Source organism: Polyodon spathula, chromosome 22, assembly GCF_017654505.1.
Source record: "Polyodon spathula isolate WHYD16114869_AA chromosome 22, ASM1765450v1, whole genome shotgun sequence".
Lineage (NCBI taxonomy): Eukaryota > Metazoa > Chordata > Actinopteri > Acipenseriformes > Polyodontidae > Polyodon > Polyodon spathula.
In genome coordinates this window covers 19,155,315-19,175,847 of record NC_054555.1, presented here as the reverse complement: position 1 = coordinate 19,175,847, position 20,533 = coordinate 19,155,315, and the positions used below count along the sequence as shown (strand labels likewise).

At 39.0% G+C, this 20,533-nt stretch overlaps 1 protein-coding gene across 1 annotated transcript in view; it reads left to right on the top strand.

Moving 5' to 3' along the window:
- LOC121297616 (serine/threonine-protein phosphatase 2B catalytic subunit alpha isoform-like) overlaps positions 1 to 20,533 on the top strand; it is a 216,447-nt gene that overhangs the window by 126,176 nt on the left and 69,738 nt on the right. Inside the window, exons 5-6 of the mRNA XM_041224059.1 lie at positions 14,310 to 14,455; positions 15,781 to 15,920. Coding sequence (XP_041079993.1) covers positions 14,310 to 14,455; positions 15,781 to 15,920 — 286 coding nt within the window. The remainder of the gene's footprint in view (positions 1 to 14,309; positions 14,456 to 15,780; positions 15,921 to 20,533) is intronic.

The following is a 20,533-nucleotide window of genomic DNA, read 5'->3' as shown; positions in this document are numbered from 1 at the left end:
TGGCAGAGGGATACAGTGAGCATCAGGTTGCTTCCATCCTTAAAATTTCAAAGACGGTGGTTTATAAGAACAAGGTCAAGCAGCACACATTGGGGACAACAAAGCTACAGACCGGCAGAGGGCGAAAATGACTCTCCACTGACCGGGATGACCACCAACTCATTCGAACGTCACTCAGCAACCATAAGATGACATCAAGTGACCTACAAAAAGAAAGGCAAACAGCAGCTGGGGTGAAGTGCACGGCGAGGTACAAAACAGGCTCCTAGGGGCAGGGCTGAAGTCGTGCAAAGCTAGAAAAAAGCTCTTCATCAATGAGAAGCAAAGAAGAGCCAAGCTGAGGTTTGCAAAAGACCATAAGGATTGGACCGTAGAGGACTGGAGTAAGGTCATCTTCTCTGATGAGTCCAATTTTCAGCTTTGCCCAACACCTGGTCAACTAATGGTTAGACGGAGACCTGGAGAATCAAGCCAAGTACAAGGTTGTCCTGGAAGAAAACTTGCTTCCTTCTGCTCTGACAATGTTCCCCAACTCTGAGGATTGTTTTTTCCAGCAGAACAATGCTCCATGCCACACAGCCAGGTCAATCAAGGTGTGGATGGAGGACCACCAGATCAAGACCATGTCATGGCCAGCCCAATCTCCAGACCTGAACCCCATTGAAAACCTCTGGAATGTGATCAAGAGGAAGATGGATGGTCACAAGCCATCACACAAAGCCGAGCTGCTTTTGCCAGGAGTGGCATAAAGTCACCAAACATCAATGTGAAAGACTGGTGGAGAGCATGCCAAGATACAAGAAAGCTGTGCTTGAAAATCAAGGTTATTCTACCAAATATTGATTTCTGAACTCTTCCTAAGTTAAAACATTAGTATTGTGTTGTTTAAAAATGAATCTGAACTTATTTTCTTTGCATTATTGAGGTCTGACAACACTGCTTCTTTTTTGTTATTTTGACCAGTTATTTTCTGCAAATAAATGCTCTAAATGATGATATTTTTATTTGGAATTTGGGAGAAATGTTGTCAGTAGTTTATAGAATAAAACAAAAATGTTCATTTTACCCAAACACATACCTATAAATAGTAAAACCAGAGAAACTGAATTCTGCAGTGGTGTCTTAATTTTTTCCAGAGCTGTGTGTGTGTGTGTGTGTGTGTGTATATATATATATATATATATATATATATATATATATATATATATATATATATATATAGTAAACAGATTGGCAGTATATTCGGGTTTGTGCCCCTTTAAGAATGTGACACAGAAATAAAAACTTGATTTTTAATGCACTTTCGCATACTTTTATTAAAAAATAAATCAAACCAACAAACAAACACCTAGCTCTCATTGAGCACTAACTAAACGTATGCAGGTCCCTGACTAACACGCAGTACAGCTAAGCTGTTTACCTGACATACAACCCAAAACAAACTCTAATACAGATCTTTATGAAAAAACAAATGTAGGTTTTAACCTCACCATAACACTGAGTTCCTCACTCTACAGCCACACACTGTTCTGAGTAAACTGGTTGCTTTCCTTAAATACCCTGCACCTGACTCTAATTTACAATGATAGCCAGGTGCAGGGGATAATTAACAATAAAATAATTAACACAATAAAAAAAAAAAAAAAAAAAAAAGTTTTTAGGCAGGGAGGAATCTGACCCTCCCCCTGCCACCTTACAATGTATATTCATCTCACAGTGGGGCAATTTACAAGCAAAAACTGAAAAGCCTGACAACAGGTCTCTCGCGCTTTTATGGTCATGACAGTTTTGCTTCCACTTTTACACGAGAGTTTATTTTAGAGAGAGAATTTAGTAGTCCAAATGCAAGCAACCTCATTAATAATAAAATAATGGGACGTTTTATTGAAATATCACCAAACGCACTGAAAAGAGATGCTGCATGATATAGGATATCGTTCAAATAATGCATAGGGGTTTACATGAGGTTTTACGTGCTAGGCAGAGATGAAGATCCCATCTGTCTAGAATGCAGAGGGCTTGCAGTTAAAATGGTTCATGCTGCCAAGAAGAAGAAAATAATAATATTGATTTCCGTATTTTACAAATGCAGCATATTTTAGTTTAGAAAAGTAAATGATGGCTGGCGCAATTAATTGGGCTGGTATTTCACAGGACATCTGGGAGGATGAGGATTCCAGCAAATGGTCCGATGCGACTGCCACTGGCCGGTCACCCATTAACCGGTGCATTTTCTCCCAGAACCGAAATTGGAACCTCGAGCTTTGACCGGAGGACTTGCAGGCTTTGTCTCTCCTGCAGGTACAGATATTTTAGTTTCTTGAATTTATCTCGTACCTGCAGGAGTGTTCTGTTTATACCAAGTTCAGCCAGAGCACCGGTAATATTGGTGAAAATGGTGGCATTTCTTTGGCGAAGTCGATCCAGTTCATCCCTAACTGGGGCTGGGATTTAGTCACAGTGGTTGCAGGCGTCACGGATTCCGTGACAGTTGCTATTGTCCGCGATTTTTGCTGATGTGCGTGACTTGCGAGGAGGTCAGTAAATTGTGTTCAATCTGTATGGGATTTAAAATTTTGCATTAAAAAAAAAAAAAAAAAAAAAATCATTTATTAATTAAAATAAATAATTATATTTTTAAACTAGCTCCAACTTCGTTCTTTGATGTCCTGTTTTTTTTTTGTTGGTTTTTATTTTGGAGAAGAAAAAAAAAATCTGAGTCAAACTAAGCCCTTCAATTAAATACTTCTTGAAAGGTATGTTAACAGTTCATAAATTCAGTGTGCGTGCATGTGTGTGTGCGCTATACTAACTGCCAGAATTCACTGCGAGACATACATTGAAGAGTTTTCTCTTTTTAATTGAAATTATTGTTCCACTTGTTTAATTGTTGTATGGTTGCACTTAATTTAATGTACATGTCTCTTGTCTGCTCCACATCCTCTTTGCGTTATCCTCGTGTGTGTATTTCTCGCCCCTAAAGTGTGTTACAGTTCTCGTCTGCTTACCCGTTCCCGTTTGCATCTTTATTCTCTGCTTAGTTTAGCACTTATAAATGATACTGTTAGATAGTCACCATTGCAGAGCAAATAAAAAAAGCAACACATTGAAATTTCATTTGCTTGTCTCTTCCTTCTTTGCTGAACCTGTGAGCACCAACGCCGCAATATGCTTTTATTAAAGTTATTTTATTTTATTTTTATCCCCATGACTTTATTTTTCCTGTCATTTTCTCTGTGATTTTGAACGCATTTACCGTGACTTCTCCGTGATTTATGTCCAAATTTCCGGTTACAGACTGCTAGCCCTATCCATAACCCCCAGGTCCGCAATAAATTAGAAGAGGGAATAAGTTTCCTCATCCGTCCAGTGGACCTGGTGTTGTGTGCTGTCAGAAGGGGTGGAAGCTTGAAATATCCTGTGGGAAAAAAGCTACATTATTCGTAGTATTATTTTTATGATAATAATGCTGGTAATAATGATTTAATAGTTCTCATGCATCGTTCATAATACACTGAAATTAATAAATAATGTTATAAACTGCTGACATCATTGTATTGGTATAAATCAACATCTCTATAGAATTTATATATAATTTAGCCACGACACTCACCAGGAAATGGATGGATGGATGGATATTTAACTGATTTGTATTAGTAAGATTGGGATAGGGAAAACCTTACAATACAGAGGAGGACAACAGGGTGGAAAGAACGTTCCCAGAGAAGAGCGTTCTTTTTATATAGGGGGAAATGGAGGAGGTATCGTGGTATTTCATGAAATTCTATCATGAAGTATTTTGCACGACTGTCGAGTTTGTTGCTATGAGACTAATTAGGCCAATTAGCACAATTTACCGTGCTTTACCAAAGTGTAATGACACTTACTGTAAGTCGCACACTTTTTTGCCGTGCACTTTTGGAAAGAGCACAATCATGCGTTATTTGTGCGTGACACATGACAGTAGCGGGATTAAAACTTGCATGTAAACCCCTCCAGTGTCTACTTTCTAATGTTCAGTGTTCTTTGTCCTCAAAACATTATATACACCATGTTAAATACAACTCAAATTATCCTTTTTCCATAACTCGCTATACACCAGGCTTCTACTTTAGCAAAATCTGACATATCCACTGAGCCAATCGGTGTGCAGTATAGTAGCATATTTAATCTTGTAAATTGTGATTTTATGATTAAATGGTGAATAATTTAAAAAAATGCAGGGAAGTCAATTTTCTAACATGGTGTAGCAATGGTGAATAAGCATTCACAAATAATGCTTAGAAAACAATCACTCGATCGGAACTGTGAAACCTCCCATCATCTCCCTTGCAATGCCAACCCCACTTAATGGTGTTTTCCGTTTGTGTTCTCCCTCTGCGTGGGATTTATCATTTGAATTTACTGAAATGCGTTGCATCTTTATTAGTAAGTGTCAAGTCATTTTACAAAATGTAAAGATTTATACTTGGTTATGACCCTGGCTGAAGATGTCATTAGTAAAGGGGGCCGTTTGTACTAACAAGGTCATGTTTTCCTAAACATTTTAAAACTAATAAATAAACAATTACCATAATGAACACTATCGCAGTATGTTGCTTAAAACATAATAACAATATTCATAATAAAGTTGAGTTCTTATTTATAAACAGTAACACATTTAAAGATTGGGACTCCCAGCCTGTAGCTTGGTGTTGTTTACATTATCTGAATAGAATCAGAATATTTTAAGTGATTGAAAGCGGAATACAGTATTGGTGAGCGATAATCAGTTTGTTTGAAAACCAGGCTTTAATCACTGATAATAGGTGCAATAGGTGAGTGCCTCAGGGCTCAAACACCAATGGGGGAAAATAAGGTCCTGCACAGTGCAAATAAATCACCTGTTCTGTCAAATTATAGTGGGGATGATTCACAAGCAGAACTGTTATTGTAGCATTTAAAAACATAAAATCCATTTATACAAAGACTCACAGCTTTCTTGACAAGATCTGCATTTCCCTTGTTTTTCTTTTGTATTTGTTTTGCTCTCATTAGTATCTATAGTAGATACAGCGTCCGTAAGTTCTGAGAGATTCTACTGTACGTGCTGAAGTGGTTTTCTCCCACTGCTACTTAAAAAATAGCCACCTAGCTATTTCATTCCAAGGGCTCAACCTGTGTCATGCCTACTGTATATGCCTGTAACCAGATCCAGACTGCCGTGCTTGATCATATGCCTGGAGAGTACATTCATCTTATGGACTGTGGACTGCCCTTGCAACTTCCAGACAAATGTGCTGAAAAAAATGAACGCCTACAAGGCTGATTGCAGTCGTACAGCTGGACTAGAAACTGCCATACAAGTCAAAATAGGCTGCAAACTGGTGCTTCGCAAGAACATTGGCATTGCCACTGGTCTCATCAGTGGGGCAATAGGGAAGCTTCAAGCTGTTTCCTACTATCTGGAAAAAAATTATCGGCAAAACAATAACCATCTAATTTAACAATGGAGTCACCCATACCTTTGAACATTCACGCTCAAAGTTTGAAATCATGGACAGAGTCTACATTGTGCGAGAGCAGTTACCAGTCATTGGTGCTCATTCAATCACCATTCACAAATGCCAGGGTAAGACTCTAAAAACAGTTAGGATGGATCTTGGTAACTTCATTTCCTCCTATAGACAAAGTTTTGTTGCACTTTCCAGAGTTACAACCTTAAACACCTCTATATCAAGGAGAATAATGTTTTTTTTTCATTTTTTTCAAATGTTAGTATACTACCCTTTAGCACTGACGTCATATTTGATCAAGTAAAAAAAGAAGTAATATCTATAACAAAAACATTGTCAATGTAAAAAAACAAGTTAGAAAAACGCAACAGCCATTTAAAGTGGTGATATCAAACACAAAAGCCTAAGTTAGGAGAAGCAATTGGGACAACCGTGTCAAACATCAAGCAAATAGGCACAATTGGAAAGGTGCTGGGGCCCAACATTCACACAGTTGTTGCTTCTAACTTGGCTTCTTTTTTTGAACGCCACTTCAACAAGCGCACCCCATTCCTGAAGAAGCAGCAACATCCAGACGCCGGTAACTGTTTGGGAAACGGGGTGACGAAGAGCAGCCAGGGCTGTGAAGGGACCTTGGGGTGAAAAATATATTGGGTGGGATAATCCTGACATTATATGTTTTAATTGTCAGAGAGGACACATTGCTAGACAAAATAACCAAGAAGTAGAAAATATGGAGTGTGATTGGGCTGGTGCATATGGGGGCTGTAACTATACTTGTAATTATGTCACCACTGTTATTAACTTGTTCACCTCACGAGCGTTGGAGGGGGATTATTTGTTTACTATTAAAGTAGCCAGTAGGGAGACTGTAGCACTTTTGGATTCATGCTGTGGGCAAAGTTTGATCACTGCTTCACTGATTGAACATTTAAATTGACCAGAGTGTAACGAAGTTAGGATCAGTTGCATTCATGGAGACATTAAAACCTACCCGGCTAAGTTAGTGGAGGTAGAGATTGGCAGAGAACCAGTGCACTATAGGTTTGGAGTATTTCCTCATCTTCCCTACCCGGTAGTGTGGGGAGAGATTGTCCTAATTTTAACACTTTGATAAAGAACCAGTAGAAATTGTCCTCAATATTCGTTGGTGAAATCCATAATGAGGGAGTTTCTAAGGGGCATACGTTGTTTGATTTTTCGGATGAGGTTTTTGCAGAACCGGGTAAAACAAAGAAGTCCAGGAAACAGGAACAGCTAGTGGTTCCTGGTAAATTAAAAGAACAGATTTTCCATTTGTCACAGTCATATGTTGAGTGGCCACTTAGGGGCTCATAAAACTAGAGAAAGGATTTTCAAGAAATTCTTAATCATTGTAATCAATGCAAAGAATGTCAGTTGGTTTCAGAAAGAAAGCCTGCACCTGCTCCTTTGATTCCATTACCCATAATTGAAGTTCTGTTTTCTAGAATTGGCATGGATTTAGTGGGACCATTAGAAAAAATTTGTTTGGGAAACAAACATATCTTGGTTATAGTAGATTACATAACCAGGTATCTGGAAGTGATTCCATTAAGAGTTCCCAGCTCAAAAACATACCACAAGCCTTGTTGCAGGTTTTCAATAGAATGGGTTTTCCAAACGAGATAATTACCGACCATGGTACTCCCTTTGTGTCTTCAGTATTGAAGGAGCTGTGCACGCTGTGTAACATTAAAAAGATAGAGACTTCTGTTTACCATCAACAATTGTGTGGTTTAGTGGAGAGGTTTAATAAAACATTAAAGCAAATGTTAAAGAAAGTAATGCACCCTAATGGTAAGGACTGGGACCAGCTGTTGCCCTTCGTGCTTTTTGCTTTTAGAGAAGTACCTCAAAGTTGCACTGGATTTTTGCCATTTGAGTTGCTGTATGGAAGACAGCCCCATGGAATTTTGGACATAATTAAATAATTCCTTTCTTGTATTATCACAAGAAAGGAATGGAGAGGAACACTCAGTCTTGTTTTTAAGCAGGAAGTTGTTGCCCAGGCAAGTCATATATGCCACTGTAGAGGAGTTTATGGCCATCAAGTGGGTAGTAGAGGCTCTGCGCTATTACATATTGGGTAGAAAATTTACTTTAGTAATGGACCATGCACCCCTAAAATGGCTGTATCGCAATAAAGACAGGAATGCAAGGGTTACCCGTTGGTTCTTGTCTTTGCAACCGTATTGTTTTGAGCTCAAGTACAGAAAGGGCAAAGAGCACATTAATACAGATTTTTTTTTCAAGGTACCCACAAACAGAGATTAATTTGTTTGTACAACAGGGTGGGCTTAAACTGAGAGGAAGGGTACAAGACGGAATCTACGTGTCCAAACAACGTTTAAAAGGCCTCGGACCTTGGTTGGAAAATTGTATTTGTTAATTTTGCAGGTCTGCCTGGTTGGTATGCCTGATCCCACAGGATCGTGCAAAAGGTGGGGTAGTGTGAAGGATTGGCTGTGAAAGGAGAATTTAAACTAACTGGGTGGTAAACAAAGAAATTAAATAATGTTATGGTTTTGAGATTAAAACTAAAGATGGGTTAATGAAGACACTGGGTAAATGATAATGGATTTGTTAAATAAGGGAAATTAAAAGTAATTAAATCTGGTTTGGAATAAACATGTCTTGTTTGGATGAGACCATACTGGGAGGGCATTAGAACCCAGTAGAGGTTACTGGAGTCGGGACCAACTCCAGGTTTAGTCAATAGACCAATTAGGGACTAAGTAATTATGTTTAAAAGGGTGTGCGTGTGTGTGTTTCAGTGTGGGTGATGGTAGGAGTTTGGTTGGAGAGCAGGGGAGCAGGGGAGCAGGGGAGCAGGGGAACCGGTTGTTATTGTGAAATGGGAAAACAAACTATTGGAAAAGGTATTTGGATTACGATTTTGATTATGATTTGGTTTTTGTGACGAGGTAACAGGCTTAGCCTGCCTCGATATTAGGTAGGAACATCATTTGTTTAGATACGGCCCAAGATTGGGTTAGGTTTTGTTTTGTTTATTTTTCTTTTCATATTGTTTATATATATATATATATATATATATATATATATATATATATATATATATATAATTAGCTCAAAGAGCCAGCTGCCCAAAGTTTTGATATGTTGTACATATCTTTCTCAAGGGAGAATGTGTTTGAATCAAAACGTTGGAGGTATTTATAGGTTTTTAATGGCATGACAACTTCTTGCTATTGTTTGTATTCAAATCCATGATTTATTCTTCCATGATGTTATGGTGTTCCATATATTGTGACATCATTTTTACTTCTACCTTTTAATCTAATTCTAATTAACATTATTTTATATAAACTTATATTTATGTTATCATGCAATGCTGGCTCTGAGGATCAGCCTTGATTTAGCCTCCCCAGCACATTTGCATTCACAACTTCTAAATAAATTTTGTTTTATTTATTTAAATGTTATATATTTATTGGAGTTAATTAGTTTCAGTCTATTTATCCATTGACTTCCTTTTATTCTTCTATATGTCGCATTGTCTAATTTTAGCTGTTCTAATACTACAAACTTTACATCGTTTATGTCATGTCCTTGACTGGTGAAGTGCTGCAATATTGGTTCATTCATTATTTTTATTTGTAATTAATGAAAGGTGGTTCTGAATTCTTATGTAAAGTTGTTCCAGCCTCTCCAACATATTTTATTTCATCACATTTTTCACAGGCTATTCCATAAAGAACATTGCTATTTTTACAGTTGGTATTAGATTTTAGTGGAGATGTGTTGTTCTTATGTTTTTTATATATATATATATATATATATATATATATATATATATATATATATATATATATAAACGGATATATGAACGGCAGTTGCCGTCCCATCCCATGGTAATGGTTAGTTTAATTCAAAAAATTAGTTTTTCGAAAAGTATAATAGGAGCAGCCCCGGGGAGTGATTTGGCTTTATACAAATAGACTGTAATTTTCACAAACAAAAAACAATAAATAAATAAATAAAATTACCTACACATACATTTATAGTGCTCAATGTATTTTAAATGTATAAATCATTGTGCTGAAATAACACTAATGTGCTTTGGGTAGGAGACACGTAACATTATGAAAAAATGCAAATATGTACAGTGTCTGTACAGGATACAAGTAACTCAAATGAATACCTTGCACATTTTCTTTTTACTTTGGCCTCTAGGCTACCGGTATGGTAACACAAAATGAATCATGCTGCTGCATTGCACACATTGGTGTACAAGGCGACTAAAATATTGTTTTAAATTGGAACAATTATTTTATTATTATTATTAATAAATCATGGTGTCGCATTGACAAGTTATGATACCTACAGGAGGACAGTCAATTCTTGTTAATACGAAGTTCAAGTGACAAAAAATGAATGCAACTGTAAATGTTGCAATTGCCTGTAGCTTTCGTACATCTCATTATAATATTGGAGAACCCTGATTTGCACTATCTTCACCCCCTTTTTGTGAATTTATGCAGGAAAACCCATAACTACATATTCATCTGTGGTTGACCCGTAAAGAAAGAGAAGATTTCCACCGAAACATTACGTGTGAGATATACCTGCCTATTGGTAGGTATTTTCTGATTTCCCTATACCAGAGCTGCCAATAGGCCCATTCCTGGGATGACGCACTTGGTTCCGCCTACTGAGGGGTTAACGCCGTCATTCTACGGAAGTCATGTTCTCTTTTACATTGAACCCATGAGGGCGACCGATGCAACCTCACTGGTTGGTGTTCGTCTTCTCTTTCAGGGAGCCATGGTTACGGTAAATTACCTAATGTTCCCTTTCAATTCGAAGACAACCACCAAAACATTACATATGGGAAATGTATACTCAAGCCAACGTGAGGGAGAAGGAACGGCAACTTACAAAGGACGCATCAGAACTGCTTAACCCTAGGTTAGCGGTGCAAGCGTGCAACCTCAAGGACCCTCATGCCTATTGAAGGCAAAGAAGGATCTACCACGTTCAAGCGGTAGAACCTGAAGAATGTATGCGGCATAGCCCAGTTAGCTGTTATACATATATTGGACAGTGAGGGCCCTCTGAAGAGGGCCAAATTTGTAACCAACCTTCTAGAGGAGTGTGCAGCTTCTCTCCCAGGTGGGACAGTCGCTGTTTTGAGAGGGGCTGTCCTAGGTCCGTAAACTGTGACAAACAAAGAGCTGGTCAGAATGACGCAGCACTCTTGTTCTATCCACGTAACATCTCAGTGCTATGCATACCAAGGGAACCAAGCGCTGTGCACAAAGAGTATGTCAAGCACTGTGCGCACGGAGTAACAGGGTGCTATGCACACCGAGCGTACTGAGTGTGTGCACAGCTATTGCATTAAGCACCGTGCACAGCGAGCACCGTATGCACTGAAGCACTATGCATACTGAGGGCACCAAGCGCGTGCGCAATGAGTACACTAAGCACTGTACGCACCAGGCACTGTGTGCACAAGGGTACCATATGCATGAAGGCACCAAAGTACAATGGGCTGAGTGTGCATAGAGGTACTGAAGCACCGGGAGGCAGCTGAAGCAGCAGTGCCTACCCTAAGCATGTGTAGTCACACACCTGGAAAGTGCGTAACATATACCAGGGGACACACATACAATACAATACAATAGGAGTGCTGCACAATATGTTATGTAGTATATATATATATATATATATATATATATATATATATATATATATATATATATATATATATATATATATATAATAATTTATTTTTTTTTTTTTTGAAGGCCTAGTAAATAAAAATACAGCCCTGTTTTTACCTAGCTGCTGCGTAACACAGACAAGCCGGTGTACTGCATGTTCGCTACAGATGTGCCAGCGATGTTATTTAGTTAACAACAACAACGATATATATAACTTTTTTTATATATATTTAAACTGCCACATGGCAAAGCCTAGCCCCGGTGGAGGACGTGCTCCCACACAAGACTGGAAAATACTCACCCCTTTTAAATCAATACTGCACAGGCAGTCGACTCATGTACCACAGATAGGAAAGCAGCAGCCTGCAACACGAGGTTGCTGAGAAAAGATAGAAAGAAAAAGGCTGTATCAGGAGTCACTGAGTCCATGAAAGCGGCAAGCCAGCTTTCAGCCTAAAGGCAAGGGAACTGTAGTAGACTCAAAGCTATTTTTCACAATGACGGCTTTAACCCGGCACCGAGGGCGTCATCCCAGAAAGGGGCCTCTCTGCAGCTCTGGTATAGAGAGCTCAGAAAATACCTATCAAATGGCAGGCGTATCCCATACATAATGTTTTGGTGGTCATATTCAAATTGAAAGGGAGCTGTTGCTGCAAAATATTTCCTAAAAAGTGGCTAACAGCATTGCACTTGTTTTGTACATTTCACCCTAGACTTCCAACTTGTTTTCAACAGGTTTGTGACTATAGTACACCTACCCTCAGTGCGGAAGTTAATTGCCATTGATTGGTACTCGATTAGAAAGGTGAGAGAAGGACATATTTTCTTGTTCAAAAATCAACACATTAATAAGTAGGGGTCTGTGGCAAAGTGGGTAAGTGTGTGCAGGTGAGAAACAGACAAACAATATCCAGGTGCAAGGGTGTTTATTGATTTGCAAGTGTCCAGAGCCTGACAGCAAACAACAGTAAATAATATTGTTAGAAAGTGATACAGCGGCATTTATCACTTTAGTTATAATCCCCACGTTTGACCCGTAACCAAAAGTCCCATTCTTTTAACACCCACACGTAACACAAGCACAGTTGTTTAGTGAGAGATTTTAGTGCTTGTGGTGCGAAATAAAATTTGTTGTGATAAGGAAAGTGCTGGTGTCCAGGTTTGATGCTGACCTTCGGCTACACTTCTGGATCGTGTTAGCAGTCTTGGAAAACAATCAAAACAAACAGTTTACTAGACAAACGAACAAACACAACACTCACGTTTTTATCACTGGTTCTCCTTTTAGATTGTTCTAACTGTTTACAAAGGAACAGTACTTTCACTACGACCCCTATTTGTATCCTCCTTCATGACCCCTTGGTTAACGAGTGCATCCGCTCCTCCAATCCACGGATGCCACGTCGTTTCCTGTACATATCATTGAGTTCAGTTACCATAGCTCCGCCCCTTTTCTAGATGGCAGACTTCCACCGGGAGGGAGATCTAACACCAAGAATCATTCTATCTCTGTCACATCTTCCATCACTCAGAGTGGAGCCGAAGGAACACTTGGCTAAATCTACCTTTCCCATTACTACCCCCTCCCGAGAAAAATAATCCGCATTTTAGTGGTCTTTCCCCGCACGGTGTACCATGTGATACATGAAGGCTGTAATGCCAGGTACCACTGAGTTATCCAGCCATTGCTGTCCTTCATTGTGCTTAACCATTTGAGTGGGATGTGGTCAGTGATGAGATCAAATGAGTGCCCCAGCAGGTAGTATCTTAGAGTGAGAGGCCCATTTAATGGCCAAACACTCCTTTTCGACTATGGAGTAGTTGCGCTCCCGAGGGAACTTTTTTTTTTTACTGATGTACAGGATGGGATGTTCTACTCCATCTACCATTTGGGACAAGACTGCACCCAAACTGACATCAGATGCATCGGTGTGGAGGATGAATCTCTTAGTGAAGTCTGGAGTGATGAAAGCTGGGTCCTGGCAGAGTCTCTGCTTAACAATATCAAACGCCCCCTGACATTCTACTGACCACTTAATTAAACGGTGCGCTCCTTTTGGTGAGGTCAGTTAAGGGATTGACCACTGTGGCATACTCAGGGATAAATCTTCGATAATAACCAGTTAACCCCGGTAGAGACCTCACCTGAGCCTTGGTTTTGGGGATTGCCGCGTCCATCAAGGACTGGACCTTGGTGACAACGGGTTTCACCCTTCCACTCCCCATTATAAATCCCAAGTATTGTGTCTCTGTCTTGGCAAATGCACATTTTCTCAAGTTAGCTGGCTACCTTTAGAGACTGAAGGATGGCCATGATCCAAGCCAAATGCTCTCGCCAAGAGGAGTTGTAAATAACCACATCATCGATATACGCTACCGCATATTCACGATGTGGATGTAAAAACCCATCCATCAGTCTCTGAAGGGCAGTGGACACACCATGAAGCACAAACAGGAAGGTTGTGAAAAGAAACAGCCCCTCTACAGGTTAATGGGATCTGCCAGTATCCCTTCGTTGGGTCCAAAGTGGAAATAAACCTCGCAGTCCCCAGTCTATCTAGAAGCTCTATCTAGATGCATCGAACTTGGCAATAGCATTTACTTATGGAAATCAATGCAGAAGCAGTTGGTGCTGCCACTATCACAATTGGACTGCACCACTCGCTCCTGGATACCTCTTTGCAAATGCCACTTTAGCGACTTTCTGGGATCTGATAAGGTCTCTCTCGCACCGTGACACCTGGGGGAGAGATAATGGTATATTCAACAAGGTTAGTTCTAACGGGCACATCAGAAAACACATAATTGAACTCCTCAATTAACTTACGCAGTTCACATTGCTGATCAGGAAGTAACTGTTCCCCCATAGAAATGTCTTGTGTGCTAGAGGTCTCTAAAGACCAGGGCCTAAATCACCGTCTCCATTGCCTGCCAGGGCTTTAAGAAATTTATGAGATATATTTCTCTTTCATTACAGCGATCAGGTTGTCTAATTTCACATGTGACTCATAGTGTGTGCTGGAAAGGGAACGATGAACCCAGCACACATGTGACTCAGAGTGTGCTGTTTCACTACAGCAGGGCTTGTTTCCACTCCTTCTTCCAGGTAGAATCAAGTATTCGGAGCAGGTGTATGACTCCTGCATGGATGCATTTGACTGCCTTCCTCTGGCTGCCCTGATGAACCAGCAGTTCCTGTGTGTTCACGGAGGCCTGTCACCTGAAGTACACACGTTAGATGATATTAAAAAGGTGAATATAAAGGAAGTGCAATGTATTTGATAATGTTCCTTTGAGAAGGAAAGACAGGATCTGATTCAGCACTACTGAGCAGCTCTCTCCTCTTCAGGTATTAGTCCCCTTTCTTTGTTTTACCTGCCTGTCCCAGAGTTCATGGCTGTTCACCACACTGCAGGGCCTCTTCTTCTCCCTGTCCACACAGAACAAAGACCAATCCCAAGCTGCTGTTCCCTGCAACCGAACTAAATAACAGAAAAAAACCCACAAAACTCTAATTAAACTAGGAGCACACATGAGCAGGACCTCAGTCCTGCCATAACCCTCAATTGCAGTAAATATAAAAATCTGAAGCACAATGATAAGGGGATCAGCGATAGCTTTGTTTTATAATTACCGTAAATATAAAATCTGAAGCACAACGATAAGGGGATCAGAGATAGCTTTGTTTTATAATTACCGTAAATATAAAATCTAAAGCACAATGATAAGGGGATCAGCGATAGCTCTGGTTATAATTACAGGAAATATAAAAATTTAAAGCAGTGATAAGGGGATCAAAGATTGTTTTGGTGATGCTAATAAAAGATAAATAGAAGGGTTAGCTTATTAAACGTCATGGTTTATTTTTAAAAGAAGAACATAGTTAACGCTGTTCTCAATATATTTAGAATTTGTCAGTTGGTAGTCGTGCACGAAATGACGCTTATGGCATGCAATGGAATGCTCTGAATTTTTTTTCATTGGCTGATTTATGATATGCACTCTATATCAGTATATACTCAGAAGTATATCACGGCCTGCTTTATGTTCTGCACTCTATGTCAATGCATAATCAGAAGTATAACACTGCCTGCTTTATGAGCTGCACTATATATCAATACACAATCAAAAGTATAACACTGTCTGCGTTATGAGCTGCACTATATATCAGTATATAATCAGATGTATAACACTGCCTGCCTTATTCTGTGTACTGCCTATCGGTGCATAATCAGAAGTATAACACTGCCTGCTTTACGATCTGCACTCTATATCAATACATAATCAGAAGTATATCACTGCCTGCTTTATGATCTGCACTATATCAATACACAATCAGAAGTATATCACTGCCTGCTTTATGATCTGCAGGCTATATCAATACACAATGAGAAGTATAACACTGCCTGCTTTACGATCTGCACTGTATATCAGTACACAATCAGAAGTATAACACTGCCTGCTTTATGATCTGCAGGCTATATCAATACATAATCAGAAGTATATCACTGTCTGCTTTATGATCTGCACTCTGTATCAATATATAATCAGAAGTATAACACTGCCTGTTTTTATAGTTAGACAGGTTTAAAGAGCCCCCTGCATTTGGGCCAATGTGTGACCTGCTGTGGTCAGATCCTTTGGAAGATTTTGGAAATGAAAAGACCCAGGAATTCTTCAGCCACAACACTGTCAGAGGCTGCTCGTATTTCTATAGGTAAGACTTCTTTTAGAAATTCACTTATTATACACAACTACTTGATCACATTTTTGCAGAGGTGTAGTAGATATTCTCATGCCTATTTTCCACTGTATAACCGAGCTGCGCTGGAGCTGTACCGAGCCCTCGTGGTGAGGTTAAAGAGAACCTTGGTTGTTTTTCCACTGCAGAGCCAAGCTGTGCTACTGACGTCACACACAACGACAGACAGTTGCTATTAATTATTGTTATAATTAACTCAGTTTGCCAAAAGATGTGCAAAAAAATGATGTTAAAAAGTTAGTAGACCAATGGCACAGCTGTATCTTGTATTACTGTATTTTGTAAATATATTTAGGAATTTCTTTCCACAGATTTTACTGATTATATCGACTTAACAAAGTTCAATTAGTTCTGTTCAAGGGGAAAAAAGGTTTTAAAAATATGATTTACCAAAGATATCCCATTTTAAGGATAGTTGCTGTTTTTCCTAGAGTTGTTTTTTGTTTGGATGCTTAAAATGTGTGGGTGTGTGAGTGAAGTGGAGAAGCACCCATACCATACTGAGCCCTCACACGGTGGCTGTGCCAGTGGAGAAGCTCCCGTACGGTACCAAGCCCTCACAGGGAGGATGTGCCAATGGAAAAGCACCCATACCGTACCGCACCGAGCCCTCGTGGGGCGACTGTGCCAGTGGAAAAGCACCCGTACCGTACTGAGCCCTCACGGAGCGGATCTGCCAGTGGAGAAGCACCCGTACCTAAACCGTACCGAGCCCTCATAGGGCGGCTGTGTCCGTGGAGAGGCACTTGTACCCGTACCGTACCGAACCCTCATGGTGTGGCTGTGCCAGTGGAAAAGCACCCGTACCGTACCGAGCCCTCATGGGGCGGATGTGCCAGTGGAGAAGCACCTGTACTGTACCGAGCCCTCATGGGTCAGATGTGCCAGTGGAGAAGGGGTATCACAGTTCACTTGGGCTTGCTAGTTCAGGAACATCAGTACAGAATTTTAAATACCATGCATGTCAGCAAGATGTACTACCATGAAAAGCAACATTTATAGTACAGTACAATACATGCGTATACTCCATAAAAAGACACTTAAAGAAACGACAAAATATACATTAAGTAGTGAGACTGCATTCTGGGTTAGGTTTAGGGTTAGGGTTTGGGTTTAGAGTTGTGGTTTAGAGTTATGGTTTAGGGTTAGGGTTAGGGTTACAGTTACGGTTTTCTGAAATAATATAAAGTCCGAACTTCATACCTGTGTCAAATAATGTTTTTAATATTCTTAAGAAAATATTTTCTTGTGTGAGGTTTGAAACAAGCTTCCGAAAGTAAATACCCCACACAGTAAATGCTTAAGTGCAAATTTAAATATAAACACTTAAATTACATCCAGTAATTGTGAGTTATGATATATATTGTGAGGTATGTATTTTTTCAATGTAAATCTGTCTTTCAGAGCTGCTCTAAAATTAAAGAAGGCACATTCCACCGCTCTATTATATAGTGTTTCTTTTAAAATATAAGAAATATATAACTGTGACAGAAATATAATGAATCTTGGTTGAAAATCTCCCTCCCGACCTGTGAGGGCTTAAAGCAGCGAAAGTAGGGTCCTTAGGATAGGCTGGCCTGACAGTTCGTTTCCAGGGTCGGGAAGTCAGACAGCCTGGAAGAAGGTGAGACTCCGTTGCAAGAATGTATTGACCTGGAAGGGAAATGATTTAGCAGCTGCAGATTGTAGAGACAGCTGCACTTGTTTACCAAGGGGTCATGCATGACAGCATAAAAGGGGATGGAGAATTGCAATCTACTCCTTTGCTTGGTTTTATGTTAGAGACTGGAAGGACCTTGACCTTGAGAGACCTAGAGAAACCTCTTTAAAATATATTTGTGAGTGTTTTGTTTGTTTGTGTCGCCTTGGGCCAGCACAAAACCGGATCAACACTGTAAATAAATTGTTATCACCCATCACTACTGCACACACCCAGACTGGTGACTGTGGAAAGTATTATTCTGGGGCAGATAACGTGTTAATTATTTGGGCTGCAATCCCTGTTTCTGTTCTCCATGTTCTACACATTGCTGTGTATAGCCAAAGTTTATTATTTGGTCGTCAGACCTGGATTTACAAATAAAACCTCCTTTTCCCAAACCAGATTACAATTGTCTTTGTCTGTGATTATTCCTGCACTGCATCACCTCTACACCTGTTCACAATCAGCGGCCACTTTGCTACAATAACATAGAGCATTGTTTGGAAAAAGTGTCTCTTTCTCTTTCACCACTTCCTGTTTCCTTTTTGTAATGGAATCGGCTGTGCCTGAGTTTCAGATAAACCTCCCCTTTAGTGGTTAGTTTGAGACACAGCCCCTATCTACGCTTTCATCGAAATCGCTCAAAGATAACATGCAAATAACACCCCAAAAGCTATGTCGACCACTGGTTCTAACGCAGACAGTAAAGGACGGGTCAAAGCATGCCTCCAAAATCAGGGACAAGTGCTTTTGCATAGATGTTTTATAGTTTGCAACCTTTATCAAAATTGGGCCCCATGTGTTTGTTTGTAAACTGCACATTTGAGATGTATGTAGCAAATTGAAGTGCAACAAGGGTAAGATGTATGAAATTATTTTCATAACTACAATTACTTCAAATAAAGACAGTTTACGCATGTGAAGACAAAATGCAATACACTGTCATTTTGTATAACCAGTGTATCACTGCACCTGCCAGTGTCTACTTCTGAAATATATTCCTTTCTTTTTCATTTGTAACTGCACATACAAAGTGCGAATGTATGTCATGTTGTTCTATTGCCTCCATGGTTCTATAGTATTGCAAGCGAGACCCTAGTGGTTTGCCAATTCTTTTTTTTTTGCTCTATTTTTTATACAAGCAAAGACTTGTCAGATCTAATTGCATGTAATTTTTACTGCATTAAACTACTTTTCAAATGTCATGGGCATTCAATAAAGAGGTCAAATATATCCGAAGGCAAGGTACTAAGTCTGTCATTTTCTATGTGAGTGCTCATTTATTAAAAACATGTAAGTGTTCATTAATCTTTTATCCAAAATGTAGAGCACCCCAGACTACCTCAAGTAAGGTCAATATTGTTGTGTTATTCAGTTGATCTTCAGATGAGAAGTGCATAGTAAAAAAAAATAGTGTACCCAGCTGTACATAAAATCCATCAACTAGTAAAACTCACTTTACCTGAAATAGCACTTTGTAGAGTACAGTTCTGAATAGGGAGAAATAGAGGTTCTAACACGTTATAGGAGATGCAAGCAGGGGAAATGGAGGTTCTAACGCATGTTATAGGAGATACAAGCAGGGGAAATGGAGGTTCTAACTAGGGTGACCAGATTTTCAAACCTCAAAATAGGGACACATTGTTTAATAATCGATAAGACTTATGAAACCATTTTAAAATTGGCTATTTAATTGTCATTTAAATAGCCATTATCTCACTCTTAGTATTATCATCTTGTTTGTTAGGCAGCTAATTTCAGTACACTCCTGGGTGTATAATTTATGGCTAATTAGTTTAACTTGCCATATTGTGTTATACATATTGCTACTTTTATATTGAGTTTATTATTAAACATACTACTATACTACTACTACTACGACTACTACTACTACTACTACTACTACTAATAATAATAATAATAATAATAATAATAATAATAATACTCACTGCATCAGATGGCTCTATTTATTGATGTTGATGTGGCTTCCTATTTTTCCTATTTCACAATGAACACATTTCCTTCTGTTTTAATTAAGAAAACACGTTAAAGGGAATTACTTGGAAAGTGGGAGTGATTTTAAAGGTGTTTTAATATACCTCATGATAAATAATTAATTGGAATACCCTTGCACTCCGGGTGTTTGGGCCATGGTATGATATTGATTGAGTAAGGCCAGTCATCAGAGACACCAGGGAGACATTAACATTAGAGGAACCGGAAATATACTCCTAACTAGAAGCCCCGCAACAGTCTTTCTGACTGCTGTACTCAAAACAGTGTAAATAGTACCATGAAAGGAGAAACAGTCGGATGCAATTCATTTTTTCTATTTTTATTGAGTACGCCACAAACATCTGAACAACCGAAGCATGTATATGTGTGTGTGTGTCCATATATATATATATATATATATATATATATATATATATATATATATATATATATATATATATATGAACATTTATTTTACAAATCAAAACAAGTTGATTATCAGCAAAATCAACTGAACAACGTAGATAAATGAACTAAATGAAAAACATTTTACAGAAGCGCACAGCACAAAAAGTTATATAAAAAAGTATTTATTTTAGTATTTAATTTATTTCTTTTTTTTCGACAAAAGGGTATTCCTTTACCTTAGCCTAAGGCTGTTCACAATCAACACAGATAATGTGCTTCTCCACATTGCGGACTGGTAAATATAAATAATAAAGTAGAATACCCTTCTGTATAATCACAATACAATTGTTTTCTGTGTGGCCGTCAATGTGACTGCTCCCGGGGCTTTTACTTATAATGTAATATATCTCCTTTATTTCTCTCCCGCATTTCATGCTTTGTGAGAATATTGAATAAATACAGA